This window comes from Cyprinus carpio, chromosome B23 (genome assembly GCF_018340385.1).
Source record: "Cyprinus carpio isolate SPL01 chromosome B23, ASM1834038v1, whole genome shotgun sequence".
NCBI classification, from domain to species: domain Eukaryota; kingdom Metazoa; phylum Chordata; class Actinopteri; order Cypriniformes; family Cyprinidae; genus Cyprinus; species Cyprinus carpio.
This window is the reverse complement of record NC_056619.1, coordinates 9577318-9593475: the sequence shown is the minus strand read 5'-3', so window position 1 is coordinate 9593475 and position 16158 is coordinate 9577318. Positions and strand designations below refer to the sequence as shown.

At 36.6% G+C, this 16158-nt stretch overlaps 1 protein-coding gene across 3 annotated transcripts in view; it reads right to left on the bottom strand.

The window, feature by feature from the left end:
- Positions 1 to 16158, bottom strand: part of LOC109048817 (laminin subunit alpha-5-like) — a 67727-nt gene that overhangs the window by 14689 nt on the left and 36880 nt on the right. For 2 of the 3 annotated variants that reach the window (XM_042750703.1, XM_042750705.1), the window contains 31 exons: positions 15869 to 16003; positions 15620 to 15754; positions 15388 to 15525; positions 15254 to 15306; positions 14817 to 14916; positions 14565 to 14617; positions 14375 to 14480; positions 14197 to 14296; positions 13956 to 14112; positions 12569 to 12707; positions 10945 to 11087; positions 10749 to 10852; positions 10512 to 10665; positions 10031 to 10194; positions 9463 to 9571; positions 9269 to 9366; positions 8646 to 8838; positions 8344 to 8470; positions 8104 to 8243; positions 7906 to 8021; positions 6708 to 6919; positions 6435 to 6636; positions 4858 to 5002; positions 4610 to 4750; positions 3065 to 3226; positions 2588 to 2692; positions 2424 to 2507; positions 2093 to 2323; positions 1063 to 1176; positions 702 to 832; positions 377 to 457 (listed from right to left, as the gene is read on the bottom strand). In XM_042750703.1, the coding sequence (XP_042606637.1) occupies positions 377 to 457; positions 702 to 832; positions 1063 to 1176; positions 2093 to 2323; positions 2424 to 2507; positions 2588 to 2692; positions 3065 to 3226; positions 4610 to 4750; positions 4858 to 5002; positions 6435 to 6636; positions 6708 to 6919; positions 7906 to 8021; positions 8104 to 8243; positions 8344 to 8470; positions 8646 to 8838; positions 9269 to 9366; positions 9463 to 9571; positions 10031 to 10194; positions 10512 to 10665; positions 10749 to 10852; positions 10945 to 11087; positions 12569 to 12707; positions 13956 to 14112; positions 14197 to 14296; positions 14375 to 14480; positions 14565 to 14617; positions 14817 to 14916; positions 15254 to 15306; positions 15388 to 15525; positions 15620 to 15754; positions 15869 to 16003 (4072 nt within the window). Of the gene's footprint in view, positions 1 to 376; positions 458 to 701; positions 833 to 1062; positions 1177 to 2092; positions 2324 to 2423; positions 2508 to 2587; positions 2693 to 3064; positions 3227 to 4609; positions 4751 to 4857; positions 5003 to 6434; positions 6637 to 6707; positions 6920 to 7905; positions 8022 to 8103; positions 8244 to 8343; positions 8471 to 8645; positions 8839 to 9268; positions 9367 to 9462; positions 9572 to 10030; positions 10195 to 10511; positions 10666 to 10748; positions 10853 to 10944; positions 11088 to 12138; positions 12269 to 12568; positions 12708 to 13955; positions 14113 to 14196; positions 14297 to 14374; positions 14481 to 14564; positions 14618 to 14816; positions 14917 to 15253; positions 15307 to 15387; positions 15526 to 15619; positions 15755 to 15868; positions 16004 to 16158 lie in introns of all 3 variants that reach the window. The other variant, XM_042750704.1, reaches the window with a different exon arrangement.

Sequence of the window (16158 nt, the reverse complement as noted above, 5' to 3'; positions counted from 1 at the left end):
TGTATTAGGTAAAAAATTATCATTTTCTAATTAACAGTAATTAAATTTACATTACATTTAATCCTTTAGCAGATGCTTTTATCCAAATTAAATATTTAATTAATTTAGTAATTAAATATTTTAATCATTTAATAACTTAATTATTTTATTAATTATTTATTAATATTAATAATAATAATATTTTTATCATGTATAAATGTATCATGTTTTAATTTAATATAAAAATTATAATTTATACATTTTAATTATTGAATTTAATTTTTATTGTATTTGTATTTTTATTTATTATTATGGCAAATCATAATAAAGGTAAAAATAATTATTTATACAAATTATTACTGATTAAATAACAATAACAATAAGCTTCACAACTTACCTCTCACACTTAGATCCAGCATAGCCAGGCCTACATAGACACTGCATATGATTGGGCTTCTCCACACAGCGAATGGCAAAACTGATAACAATATCAAACAGATGACATCCTTTAATTTGAGAATGAGGCATGCTGGGATATCCAGCACTAAAATCAGCTCTTACCGGGAGTCAAAGCAGAAACCAGAAAAGAAACCAGGAAGAAAATAATACACTGGGAAATTACATTTCAAGCAAATCAACAGGAGAAAGACTAAGAAAAAAGGTCTGAGATGAACAGGAAATAGTAAACTAGTGGTACAGATGATGAAATAAGACAAACTGACTTGTTTGAAGCCACTTGCAGCGGGCAAGGGCAGCTGGAGCAGGACACCGCGTGGCCATCAACAGTGTTGTTCCCATGAAAACCGCCCAGGCACTGCTCACAATGATTTCCAGCCGTATTATGGCGGCAGTTCTGCGTATGAAGATTTAAATTTTCAACTGAATCTCCAAGTTGTGTTCCAACATCCATTCTTGGAACTTTGAGAGATCTTTCCCAGGATCTTAAACCTTAATTAGATTTACGATTTTGTTTTCCATGAAGTTTGGCATTTTACTATACCCAGTGGAATCTGAAATCGCTATATATTGCCCATGTTTAAGTCTGTTATGTGATTTATATATGACTTAGTGAGATGGACTCACCACACATATGCCAGAGCCATCCACACACTCATCAGAGTGACCGTTACAGTTACAGGGGACACACTTCCCGAGGAACAGCCCTTTAGTGTCTCTGTAGTAGCCTGGAGCACATTTCTGAGTGAAGAGATTTGAACAATATCAGAACCCATTTTGAACAATTCCATTCTTTTAATAATTACTTGTTTTCAATTCATCTATATTTCTGATTGGACGGGTAATAAAATGCAATAAATAAAAAAATAAATAAAATAAAAAAAATTGTATGACTTGTATGTGAACTGCAAGTATTCATATACCATTTCTAAAATGTAATTTATAGCACAATTTGCCACACACATGGTACTTTTTTTAAAACAATAAAAGCACTTCTTAAGAGAGAGAAGGTAGGTTTAATAGCTATTTAACTTAAAAATGTAACATAAGCGTGTTAAATGTAGCTAGTTTTGTCTAGTCACGTCTTTTTAAAATGTATGACAGTATAAAAATTAATATAATTGCATAAATAATTATAATTGTATAAAAAACAATTAAAAAATACATAAAATATTCTTTATTGATAAATAAATAAATAAACTGGCAACACTTTAGTATAGTCACCAATACTCACTATTAACTAGTTGCTTATCAGCATGCATATTACTAGCATATTAGCTGTTTATTAGTGCTTATGATGCACATATTTTGCATGACCATATTCTACATCCTTAATCCTACCCAATACCTAAACTTAGCAACTACATTACTAACTATTAATAAGCAGTAATTAGGAATTTATTGAGTCGTAGTTAATAGTAAGAACAGGACCTTAAAATAAAGTATGACCAATACATTTTTATGTGTTTAAACCAGTAATGTTCAAACTCCTACAATACAGCATCAATACAGAACTAAATTTTATTCCAGCTTTAATAAACAGGCAAATTGGTTTATTTATTAAAATTCATGCAGAACCTCTAAAGCTAAGAGGCATAAAATGATAGCATAGAAAACTGATTGCATAAAATCATTTGTTTTTGTTAAAGCACACTACCTGACAGGAGTCTCCTAGATAGTGTCCTGGGCAGAGACAAATTTCAACATTGTTGGCATGGCGACCGGAGGGCAGGTTGTCGGCGCCCTCCAGCACAGCGGCGCGCAGCGACACAGACTGGGCAGACTGAGAGTGCAGCGCTCTGATCTGCAGTGACTCCAGCGCCACCAACACCATCATCAGCTCCTCACGGGACACAGAGTTCCCCGTCTGAGCGTGCCTGAAACTCTCCTGCAATGAGGAAGAGGAAAGTTGAATTGCAACAACTGTGCATTTGCAGAATTATTTTGGAAAGACTTTTTTTTTTAGAGTCTGGCACTAAGTTCTTCACCTCTACCAGGTGAACGATGCCCTCATGAGGGTCTTCAGGAGAGGAATACTCTCTTTCCATGTACACCAGAGTCATCTGATTCCCCTGCACACAAAGACTTTCAGTTCGGCCTCGAGTAAAAACTCCTGGTAAACTTGAGAGAAGGACACTCTTTGCTCTAGTACCTTGAGTATAACGTCAGGCCGAGTGGTCTCAACTATCAGAAAAGCATCCCCTCTCATGGTCTGCGTATGCAAGCGGTAGCGCAGATAGCCTCCGTAGGATGACACCTACACGTACACACAGAAAAGACAAAAACAGCTTAAGATTTCTCAAGCAGCATAAGACTGCACTGATCCTGCGTTTAATCTGAGGCTCATCAAAAACATGGTGTGCATGAGTTATCAGATTGTTTGTCTGACCCTCATGTTTCCTGTAGCATTAATGTGAGTTATCTGATGGAGATTCAGTTCAGCTGTCCGTCTGGCCCCGTACTGTCTCACCGCAGGCTAACCCATAAGCTCGGTGCAAACATATGTCACAGCAGCTGCCATGTTGTCATAATAAGACTCATATAGGATATAAAGTCTAGGTGTAGAAGATTCATGACTCTGGTTGAGTGACATGCTCGTGAATATTATCCCAGATTGCTGTGGACTCACTTTATCGCCGAGGTAAGCGTGAGGAGCGTGCCAGTGGAGGTCCTGCGAGACGTCAGGTACGTCACTCAGATCAGCCTCCACCAGATCTTGATCGAGATACGTGGACACGGGAACTTCCTGTCTGTCACTTCTCAATAGCACCCAGCCAGCCATGTCCATGATCTGTAGGGGTGGCCAAATCAAAGCAAAGACATCAGTTAAATGTTACTGCAGTCAGTAATTACACTGAATTCATTTTCACAGACACCCAGCACACAAATGTTCACTGAAAAGAATGATAACCTGCACTTCAAGCAACTCAGATGTTGATTTTGTAACTGCTCTGAGTGATTCAATAAATTTGTTCAGTGAAAGATTTGTAATATAAGGGTCTTTTTAATGATATATTAAAGGGAAAGTTGAAAATGAAAATTCTGTCATTAATTTCTCATCCTCTTGTCATTCCAAACTCGTAAGACCTTCGTTCATCTTCAGAACGCAAATGAAGATATTTTTGATGAATTTCAAAGCTTTCTGACCCTCCATAGACAGCAACACAACTACCACATTTAAGGCCCAGAAAGGTAGTAAGGATTGTTAAAATAGCTCATGTGTCATCAGTGGTTCAACTGTAACATTACGAAAACCATTATAAGACTATTATAAAGATTTCCTTGCCACCTTTCTGGGCCTTGAACGTGTCAGTTGTGTTGCTGTCTATGGAGGGTCAGAAAGCTCTCGGATTTCATCAAAAAAATCTTGATTTGTGTTCTGAAAATGAGCAAAAGTCACGAGGGTGAGTAATTAATGACAGTATTTTCATTTTTGGGTGAATTATCCCTTTAAAAGAACAAGCTCATAAAGGTCATCGGTGTGTTGTATGCATGTTTTTGCGTGTAGCCTGTGACAAGTCAACAGAAAGATGGTAAAATATGATATTGTAATGTGACTGGATATTCAATCCCACACTGGAAGTACCTTGATAAAAATATCAAAAATGCATACTAGTTGACAAATCTTTACAGGTATATTTTTGTAACTGGTACATTGCCACAAACATTTTATGGACAGATAAGAATAGGTAAGCTCAATATCTCACTTTCTATCATATAGACGTTCAAAAGTTTAGGCAGAGTAAGATGTTTTTTCAATTAATGCTTTTATTCAACAAGAATCCATTAAATTGATCAAAAGTGGCAGTAAGACATTTATAATGTGTTTACAGTTTCCACAAAAATATGAATCAGAACATTAGAATGATTTCTTAAGAATCACGTGACACTGAAGACTGGAGTAATGATGCTGAAAATTCAGCTTTGACATCACAGGAATGAATGACATTTTAAAATGTATTAATATAGAAAATTGTTTTAGATTATAATAATATTTCACAATATTACTGTTTTACTGTATTTTTTTTATCAAATAAATACAGCTTGAGAATAAAAGACTTCTTTCAAAATCTTACCATCCCCAAACGTTTGAACGATAATGAATATGCGCATGTATAAGGCTGAATGATTTCTTTATTTACTAAACAACATCTCTTTATCTTCAGGAGAGTACCTCACTCCTCCGTTTGTCAGAGCTGTGGCAGCGGTCAGTGGCTCCAAAGCAGAAGCACTTGGTGCAGCCTTTAGTATTAGTGGGGTCCAAATGAAACGTTCCCAGTTTGCACTGGTCACAGCGAGAGCCTTCCACATTTTCCTGAGAGAGAGAGAGCAGACACATCATTGAAATAACAGATGAGGGAGATTCCTGAATGTTATATTATAACATTACTGTAATATTCACATATGATATGAGAGGGGCACCTTGCATAAACAGCGTCCGGTGATGGAGTCACAGACATCTTTCTCAGTTCCTGCCTCCCTGCAGTCACATGGTCTGCAGTTGGGGTATCCATAGAAACCTGGGGCACACCGGTCACACTGACGGCCAACAATGTTGTTCCTGCACCTGAGGAGGGAGTAATGTGCTTTAGCATGATGCAAATAACATGAAGTATATATGTATGTATTGTAGCACTGGTCCTATCATGTCTGGACAAAACCAACAAGCTTTCATATGAAAGAGGGAATGTGGTTAAGAAATGTGACAATGTGCCCCAAACCCAGTCCAAAAACAAGCTCTCGGCTTGAGCCTAATGCATTCTTTCCAACTATATCTAAGCAAACTGCCATAGTTATTGTTCATTTATCCAGTTAACCTCAATGGATGATGCATGAACAGTTATAATTTATGACATTCTCTCTAAGTGCAGAGAAGCTGGAGAGATTGTGCAGCTCACAGTCACAGCAGCTCAAATACCGCCTCCCTGCGGATTTTAAACAATGCTTAATGAGGGGACGTGCAGCCAATGGACTGAAATAAATTCTCCTAAAAATAAATACCTCTGGAATTCCTGCACTTAATCCTTATATAGACAGTATTGTTATAACCAGAGACAGTGGTTAATAATATCAGTCCTTCAGGCAGCGCTTCACAGAAAAATGTTTGGCTCAGGTGTAAAAGGTCAGTTGTAAACACTCCATTAACTCCATTCCAATCCAAACGACTTGACTTCAGACAGCAGACACGTTTAGTCTCACAGATTTCAAGAATTTAACAGCATAAATCATCCCACAATCAAAAGAACAAATTACAATGCTTCTATTTTCCATTGGATCATTATTAATATATATATATAAAGAAGCACATTTTCCTCAAATTTTAATTGTTCACTAGTTTATATGGTTAAAACGGTTTGCCATGCTGACTATAAATGAAAAGAACAAGTACAGGATTGGTCTTAAGCTCTAAGATCCTCCTGGACAACTTGACAAAAGAAAGCTACAGATATTAATGGAAAGAGAACAGAGTTATTAACTAAAACTAAGATTAAAAATAAGAAAATTAAAAAGCAATAAAATTAATAAAACTAAAACAACTAAATATAGATTGAAGCTAAAAAGAAATACAGATAATGAAGCAAATTCAAATATATTGTTTTTATTTATTTATTTATTTATTTGGAAGGGGTCCATGTATAATGTATTGTATTTGTATTAATAAATACTAAAATAGTATATAAAAATAGTAGAATAACACTGAAAGGGATTATGTTGAAGAAATAATACAGGTATTAGCAGAAAAGGTGCAGGGAAGGAAAACGGATGTCAGAAGAACTGTCACAGGAGTGAGGTATAAGGTCACATGTAATATATCCTAGAGACATCACTGGAAAAAGTGCTTAACTGCCCCCTCAACAAAAAAAAAAGGTCCTTGATGGGCCGAAAAGGCATAAACATGTTGGCTTCATGTTGTTCATACAATTCAGATTCTTAGAAAGTCGACCCTATGAGCCATCGCATGTAGTTTATATATATGTGTGTGTCGTGCTGTACTGTACCTGCACTGGCCATTGTGTGTGTCACAGCCGACTTCCAGTGAAGCCACTCCAGGCCTGGAGCAGTTGCACATCTCACACCCCACCAGAGGATGGCAGCCAAACGTCTGGGGTTCACAGGTGACACAGTCTGGCTGCAGGGTCCGTGGAGGACAGATGCACTCGCCTGTGACTGGCTCACACAGACGACTGCCACAGTTACATGCTAGAGAGGAAAAGAAGAAACATCAGCCATCCATCCATCCATCGTTCCACCACGTGGTTGGTGATACTCACGTCTACAGTTGGGGAAGCCGTAGTATCCTGTGGCACACTGGGAACAGTCTCGGCCAATCACGTTGGGCCTGCACTTGCACTGTCCTCCGAAGGTCTCGCAGGTATCGCTCTCAGCGCCCACCTCATGACAGCCGCAGGGCACAGCGCCGTTATTGAAGAACGCAGACAGAGACACGGCGGAGTTACGACAGAACGGAGACGCTGTGGACGGGCTGAGAAGAGAGAGGAAATGTTAAGATGGCAGGCACTTTAATATTGATATATCAGGATAATTATGTTCATGAACAATATATCTGCACCACATCATCAGCCGTATTGGAGATTTATTTATTGGAATTACTCATTGTTGCATATTTAATCGTGTGTCATTTCCATTTTGGCATTTAAGGTTTTTATTAATTAATTAATGTAATTATTTAAAAACTCTCTTTTTAAGTTTTTTAAGCACTAATATTTCAATAATACTTAAATATGATCTTTAGCAAATCTCAAATTAAATATCATACTGTACATTACAAAATAAATTGTTCAAACATCATTTTGATGTTAACATAAATTTACTTGTAGCCATGCTTTTTAGTATTATTAGTATTTTTTATACAATTATAGTATTTATTAGTAGAATAAATTAGCTTTTATTTTTTATATTTTCAGTTTTCATATTCATTTTAATAATTTAGCTATCTTTTTTATTTCTATCAAGCTTTAATTTAGTTTTATTTCAGATTTAGTTTTAGTACTTCAACCAGTAGTAGTCAAGGAAACATTTCTAATTTCTAAAAATTAATTCTAGAATTTAATTTATAATTTCTAAAAATCTACAGGTAATACATACATATATATACATATTTATATATATATATATATATATATATATTATATATATATATATATATATATATATATATATATATATATATATATATATATATATATATATATATATATAATGTTATTTCAGTTACCGGAGAAAATTTTTAATAGTTTTACTTAAGTAAAAAAAATAATTGAAAAAATCGAAAAATGGTGTGTGTGTGTTTTAAATGTTTTATTTTTATATTTATTTAGACACAATTGTACTAACTTTTAATATCTGCAATGTATTTATGGATTTTTTAGGCCTTAACATGAAAATAATTATCACCCAGAATTTGTATCTCGTGCATTCCTACAGTTTACAAATGTATAAGTATCATACTTTATGTAAAAGCTGTTTTGACCACAGTTGCTGATGAAGTCGTAGGATTTGTCCAGTGGCTCCTCAGACAAAAAGCTGGAGCTGTAAGTGCTCTCCGGCACCACCAGCACATAGTCCTGAAACACAAAAGAGAAAAAGAAGTGTCATTGTTATTGTCAATTCATATTACTTTCAGTAAAACATCATAATGACACTCACCAGCCACAGTGTCTTTCTGTCTGGAACACGCAGGGTCAGGATGACCTCATAGTCCGTCACATCCAGAATAATCTGGCTCTCCGACATGACAACACTACGACAACCGTAACCATGCGGACAAAAGGATGCATTGACGTGGCCTGAAATACAAAGAGTGACCATTCATAAACAAGCATGGTCAGTGAAAAAAAAAAAAAAGAAGAAGTCAATAAGTGAGGCTGTATTAATCTATTTGCTCACCCTGCCATATGCGTCCTCCGTTGATGTGGACCTGGACGTTGTAAGTTGGGTGCAGGGGTTGATGGTAATGCAGGATGAACACATAACGGCCCAGCGCATGTACGCGTGTTGAATACATTACAGCATTCTGGGAAAGGAAGCAGACATCAGAAATGTGTTTTTTATTAGTATTTAAATATCAGAAAGATACAAACTACAAGACAGGCACAACAGATGGATAAACAGAGGGGAAAAACTTCTTTTAATGGATGAAACAGTAAGATATAATGGACAGCAATGAGTATATAATGAGCCTGATGTACCTGATTAGGATCCAGAAGCATGTGTTCACTGTTATCAGCAGCGGTTGGTGGTCTGGAAGTCATTGGTCTGTCTGTATAAAGGCTGGGATCGGGGGCTGATGCCAATGTCGAGTCCAGCACAGATGAAGCCTGACCCTCTTTTAAGACCAGAGACTGAGGAGGATTCTGGAAACGAGACGGGATGCAGGAGCCGCTGGACAACAGAGAATATAAAACATGAATATATATATAGGATAAACCCTACTGCGATAAATAACACACAAATATTCTTCACTCTGATACCTAAGATAGCTTAAAATCATGTTAATGTCTGATGATCATGGGTTCTTATAACTGTAAATATGTAGGATCAGCAAATGTCATGATTTAAAAATGTCTGAAAAATAACTAAATGTGATTTCCAGAAAAGTCAGTGCTTGCAAGGCAATAAAAAGAACTTTGTTTAGGTAAAATGTGACATGCGTTTTCGGCTGTGTAGTGTAGTTGGAGATCGTTTCTGAAAGGCAGTGAAAACGCCAGTGCAGACGAGGATCGTTTTCATTTTAAAATTCCATTTTAAAACGAAACGAACTAGTGTAAACAGGGCCGTGGTTCAGAATGTACATATTGTATGTGTCAGTCACCTGTCTGGAGAGAAGTGCCCATGTGTGTTGATGCAGTGAACTCTGGGCTTCAGGTACTCCATGGTGAACTGAGCGCGAGGGATGAGGAACACTTTGTGCTGGAAAGTAAATCAGACACACACTTGTAAATGGGGTGTTTACAGTGGACACAAATAGCTTTTATGGCAGATTCAAGCAGAAAAAAAAGCTCTCACAAGGAAAAAACTGCTCTTGTCTGTGGTAAGCAGGATATCAGCCTCTGTGGAGAGAGTGAAGACTGCCACACGCTTCTTGTCATCTACAGACACCGCACGGCACAGGAAACTACACACACATACACAGAGACACATACACACGGATCAATCAGCAAATGCAGAGTTTGAAGAAAAAGGAGAAAGACCAACTGAAAAATTAAATGGCCTGCAAAAGCAATGCTTTTTAAAGAATAAAATTTATGAATATAAGATAACTCATTTAAACCTCATTGTGGTTGTGATGTTACATTAAACCATTAAATATGACTCATTGTTAATGTACATGCAAAGTGCCTAACCAATCATAAACAATGTCATGTAAAAGTCTTAAAGGTACAGTGTCAAAAACAGCAAGTTTAATTCTAATTAAACTAAATATGACTGTTCTGATGCATCAAAAACTTTGACAAACAGCAGGAATAAAGCTCACTGTAAAAACCACAAGTACATATTATGACCGCTTCAGCTTGAGTGAGAATACCTGAAGAACAAAAGAAAAGGCAAATGTTGCAATGTCACACAAACACACCTGTATTTGCAGTGGAGCAGGGTTATTTGCTCTTGATGAGTTCTTACACCCGGTGAATTAACAGACACATTGAAAGTTTGAGGGAACTGATCTTCACTGGCGTACTCGACCACCAACACATACTCTCCAGGAACAGTAACACGACCACGCAGCTGGACGTTCATCTGAAACACAAATAGGATTTTATTAGTATAAAAATGTGACTTTTATGTATTTATACACTACAGTTTAAAGATGCTTTAAATGTTTGGTCACTAAGGCTGCATTCATCTGAGCCAAAATATTGTGAAATATTATTACAATTTAAAATAAATGTTTTCTATTGTAACATAATTTACAATGTAATTTATTCCTTTGATGTAGAGCTGAATTTTCAGCATCATTACTCCAGTCTTCAGAGTCACATGATCCTTCAGAAATCATTCTAATGTGCTGGTTTGCTGCTCAAGAAACATTTATTATTATTAAAACAGCATCTTACGTCATTGCCGCTGCAGATGGCCATGCTGGGATGGCGGGGAGTGATCTTTTCAGTGTGGCAGGGTCTGGGCAGGTGATTATCAGACCTGCAGCTGGCATCATTGCTGGAGATGGATGGGAACTCATCCAGAGACAGATACATGTACTGCAGACAGCTGAACACACCAAAAGACAGATTACTTCAGTCACAGTGCATATAACATGATATATGTACACAAAAAGTTGCTATGCTACTGACTTTTGACTGGAATCCTGTGTGTTGCTGTATGAACAGGGTTCAGTCACTTGAAGTTGCAGGATAGGAGCCTCGTAATATGCACTGGGCAACAGCACCAGGTAGTCCTGCAGGGAGAAAGAGACAGAGAGAGAGTGTTTAGGGTTTGTTTATGTACTGTAGTAATAATGTTGAAAGCATCTTTAAGAGGGGGTCCTACCAGCAGAATGCCCTCCGCCTCAATAATCACAGTCCAGGTCCCTGGGTTCAAGACAAATGGCTCCACAAAACTGTTCTGAGGCACGCTCACAAATGTAGGTTCTGAAGTGGGTGCAAAGACGATCTGCTTGGACTGCTCAGAGCCTGCAAAGAGAAGGATGGAAACCTGCTTCATGGGGATGGAGTTACAGCATTAGATGAATCAATTAAACTATGAACAGTTACATATTAATAAATTATTAAACATTATCAAGATATCAGTTGTTGTACTAAAAGAATAGTTCATTTAGAATTAAAAGCTGTCTTCATTTACTCATGAGGATGTTCTTTTTTTTCCGTGAAACACAGAAGGAGAAGTTTAGCAGAATGTCCAAGCTGCTCTTTGCCATACATTGAAAGTAAAACAGGATGGAAGAATTCTATCCAAACTCTAAAAATCACATAAAAGCACTAGCAAATTAAAATGGTGTAAAGATTTGATGTCTGTTGAAAATAATTTGAACTGCTTCCATATGATTAGACTTTATATACTATTACAGTAGCCAAACAATAGTGTCTTTATATATAGATGTTGGAAGTAACAGTTTAGAAGTCAAATGGCATCACTATAAAATAAAATTAAAAAATAAAAATAAAAAAGTTTTATACATTATGCATTTTTTAAATACATTTTTAAATGTGTAAATAGCTTCTGAAATTTTGTAAGTTAACACCAAACCGAGAGAAATGGGGAATTACTCTGCAACAAGTTATATCTGTAGCATATCAAGACATTAAACAGCTTTTGGAGTACAGGAGTAAAGAAGTACAGTAATTGAAAAATTTATCAATAGAATTTTTTTAAAAAATACAGCTTTTTGTGTAATAGTTTATTTAGTTAAAAGCTTAATCAGGGACACGTGCAGCAAATGAGCTATTATTAGCTAAAATAATAAATATAGCGCAACATTGTTAATCTCTATTATTCAGTTAAATCAAATAAAAAATAAAATAAAAAATTAAGTAAAATAAGGACAAATTTATATGTCTCGATGAAAATGTTGCCCTTTGCTCTAGGTCTTTTTATATGTACCAATGGCGTAACCATTCCAATGCTTGTTTGAGTACAAAAAGAGCAGCTAGAACAGTCTGCTGAATCTCTCCTTTGGGTTCACTGAAAGAATTAAAGTCTTGCACATCGAACCATCAGACGTACCTCTTCTGCTGTTCTGATAGGCTGTGATTTTACCGTTCGACACGGCCAACCTCGTGTTTACATATCTGAGGATGAAGCGCGTGAGATACACGTCTGCTTCATGCACGTGCACCATCATTTTAACCGTATTCTGAGATGAAGGACATGAAAGACAAGGAGAAGAGGAGAGAGGGAAAGAGGAGGGGAGGATGTACAGCACATAACACGGTCTGTGTTAAAGACCTGAACTGTGGCTTTCTGATCAAGATGGGTGTGATCATGTGATAGATCTGAGATGCTGGTTGCGGTGAGAGTGTGTCTCGGACATGGGGAGAAGAGGGAGGGTTTGTGAAGAAAGCAGGAAGTCACCAGCTCAGAGAGCATTTAAGTGAGGAAGGTGGAAAGATAGAGAAAAGTAGATCATTAAAACAGAGGGTGCTCAAAAACTTACAATTCCCACACAGGAAGTGTCTGGCATCCTCGATCACAGAGACCCGCCCCCTCACGTCCACGCCCCCGCGGTTCACATAGTGCAAGACCACATGAAACAGATCTGGAGAGCCAACCACCACCTCAACCAGAACCCGAGGCTAGAGAGACAGACAGCGGCCCACAACAGACACACACACACACACAGACAGAAAGAGAGACAAATGCAAAGCTGTTGCTCAAAACCACCACCAACCAGCACTTCAGCCCAACACAGCAGCCAATGCACACAAGCAGCAGCAATCCAGAGCCGTGATCAAAGCCCTCAGCCAAGCCAAAGACACAGCACATTTCAATCACACAACACAACGCTACATCTCAGTCTCATTTTACACACATGCACCAACTTGAACATCTTGGATATCTACAAAATGATGATAATGATAACAACATTTTGAAATAAATTTGACTTTAAAATAGCTAATGTTTATTCACAGTTCTATTATAATTAATATGATTATTTTCATAGTATCTTAAACATCAAACAGTATGAAAAAGGATATCCAACAAGAAAAAACTTTACAAGCGAATGAATACACAAATTGTTATAACACATAATATGTAATAATATTAATAATAATAATAATTGTTATTATAAGTGTTGTTATATATTTGATATAGATTTATTATTATTATTTATTATTATTATTATAAATATTAACAATATTAATATGAATTATAATTATTGTTGTTTTTTTATTTTATTATCAGTATTATATCAGTATTATATATATTATCAGACTCTTATTATTAGCAATTTTAATTTTATTATTATTAACCATTCAATAATGTTGTTGTTTTATAGATTTTTCATCATCATCATCATCATTATTATTAATAATAATATAACCAGAAGTATAATAATAATTGTTGTTGTTGTGGTTATTCTTAAATTTATATTATTATTATTATTATTATTATTATTATTATTATTATTATTATTATTATTATTATTATTAACAATTTGTTATTGTTTTAATTCTAGATGATTACTTTTAAATAGCAGTATAAAATGTATAATTGTTGATATTATTATAATTTATCATCAATATTATATATTTTATTATTATTATTATAATTAACCATTCAATGATGATGTTGTTATAATTAAAAATATATATATTTTATGGATTATTAATAATAATATTAACAACAACAATAATAATTTATAGCAATAATAAACTTTTATTACTACTCTTGTTGTTGTTATTACTGCAGTTTTTTATTATTACTATTACAGAATTATTATTTTAACAATTTGTTATTATTATTATTATTATTTACCATTCACTAATGAAATTTAAAAAATAGATTTCAAGGTGCAAACTTATGCGTGTGTGTTTGTGTACCTGTATGGGAGACATCTGGGCATATCCCCTCCAGCTGAAGCTCTCAAACTCCAGAGGATTGTAGCCAAACCTCACTGGACGTCCATCCATGGTGGTGCCTTCCTCCACTTCAAACTTCATATGGTGCAGGTCTGGGAAATAATGATCCGGCCGAGGTCTAAACAAACACACCAGAGTCATGACAGAACCCCACACAAGCTGCACACTGCTACATCTGTATGTGCTTTTCCTTGTCACTCACTGCTTGCATTTGGGTCCCTCCACATTGGGTCTGCATCGACACCGCCCGCGCCTCTCATCACACGCCTGCCCAACAGAGCCTCCAATATCACACTGGCAGCCTATAAGCACAGGGATAATATAACAAACCACCTCATCACATTATTAAAAATAACTTCTTCTCTGATTTGATTATGTACCTTGGCACCCAAAGTAATCGTTCTTCTGAAGGTTGAAGTACCCATCCTTGCACACGTTACAAGTGCCGCTGCACACGTTGGGTTTACAGTAACACTGGCCAGTGCTCTGTTTCAAAGATAGATGGAGATTTGTTAACTATGCTCTTGGAATTGACTTTGTAAGATGGAGTTATCATTGATATTTCCATACCTGAGTGCACTCTGCAACCTCACTCATAGTTCCTAATGTATTACAATCACAGCCTGCAAAATCAATCATAATATACATTAGCAGAGACATAAAATGTGTTTTATTTTATATACAGCTTAACTAACAAGCTACATATCTGAAAACTGCACTGATTTGCCACCAAAGCGAACAAAATGGCAAGTCTCTTGTTTACATCTTGGCCCAGTTACTTAAAATGACATTTTGCGCCATGTGTCCAAACTTTTCTCTTACTTGAGCATCCATAGACTGTATCGAGAGAAAGATTCCAGTAGAGAGGCTTACAGCGATCACAAGCCACCCCCTCTACATGAGGTCGACAGTTGCAGGAGCCCTGAGGAATAATAAAAAAAAAAAACAAGCACTGAGAGTCTGGGATAGGAATGAAAGTTTGTAAAGAGTGTGTCTGATCCTCATTGACACTTGGTAGTTTAAAAAATAACAATGTAAAAGATCTGAAATCAAAATCTTGACTCTGTCTAATGAATTGCTACATACTGCACACTGTTGTTTCACATAATCTTTTGATACATTCATGAAATATTCAACACATTATGTGCAGTATATAGTATGATATGCACAATATAACAACATGAATAATTTACAGCACAATATGCATTATCCATTGTGAACATAGCCAAGTTTAATGTAGAAAGCTCAGTTATACTCACCACAGTGGGCAGGACGTCATTATGAACAGAGCCTGCTGGGTTGCAGGTCCCAACTAGAGCACAGAGAAGGAATGAAAACTATCAGAACTACTTCAAATGAATGTGATATAAAGGAACATGAATAGTAAGATCACCTTGGCAGAGGGGGAAGCCATATGACCCAGGACTGCAGCTATCACACCTCTGACCCACAATGTTTGGCAGACAAACACACTGACCAGACACTGGATCACAGGAGCTGAGGCGAGAGCCTTCCACTGAACATCGGCAGGCTGAAACAGAGAGATTTCCATTTAAAATCAGCCGTTACCACAGACAGTCCTTCTCTAGGTAGTGTTGCCCTGTGATTAGAGTCATGTGACTTACGTGTGCAGCTGGGATAGGAGTAATATCCGGGTGCACACTGCTCACATTTGGGGCCACTGTAGTTGGGTCTGCAGTTACACTGACCCGACAAGGTACAGCTGGAGTCCAAAGATGTGCGAGGGTCACAAGTGCACACTGGGAAATTGAATCCAAATAGTTATAATCAAGATGATTGTGAATGACAGTGAATCTGCAAACATCAGACTGAGCCTCTCTTTAATGTATGAAATCACTGTGTGTGTGTCTTACCCTGGCAGTTTGGATATGAGTGGAACCCTGAGCGACACTGATCACAGCGAGGACCAGTGAACTCCGGCCTGCACAAACACTGACCGGCTGTGTTGCATATCTCAGGCACAGAGCCCACAACACTGCAACCGCAATCTACAGACAGAGAGGGAAATATAATTTAATCAAACGTTAATAGTTTTGAAGTCAACAAGAAATGCCGTTGAAATCCATTATACTTCTGTATTGTGACACATTTCCAAGTGGAAAAGGACATTTAATGAGAATGTAAATATTCAGTGCTGACCAAC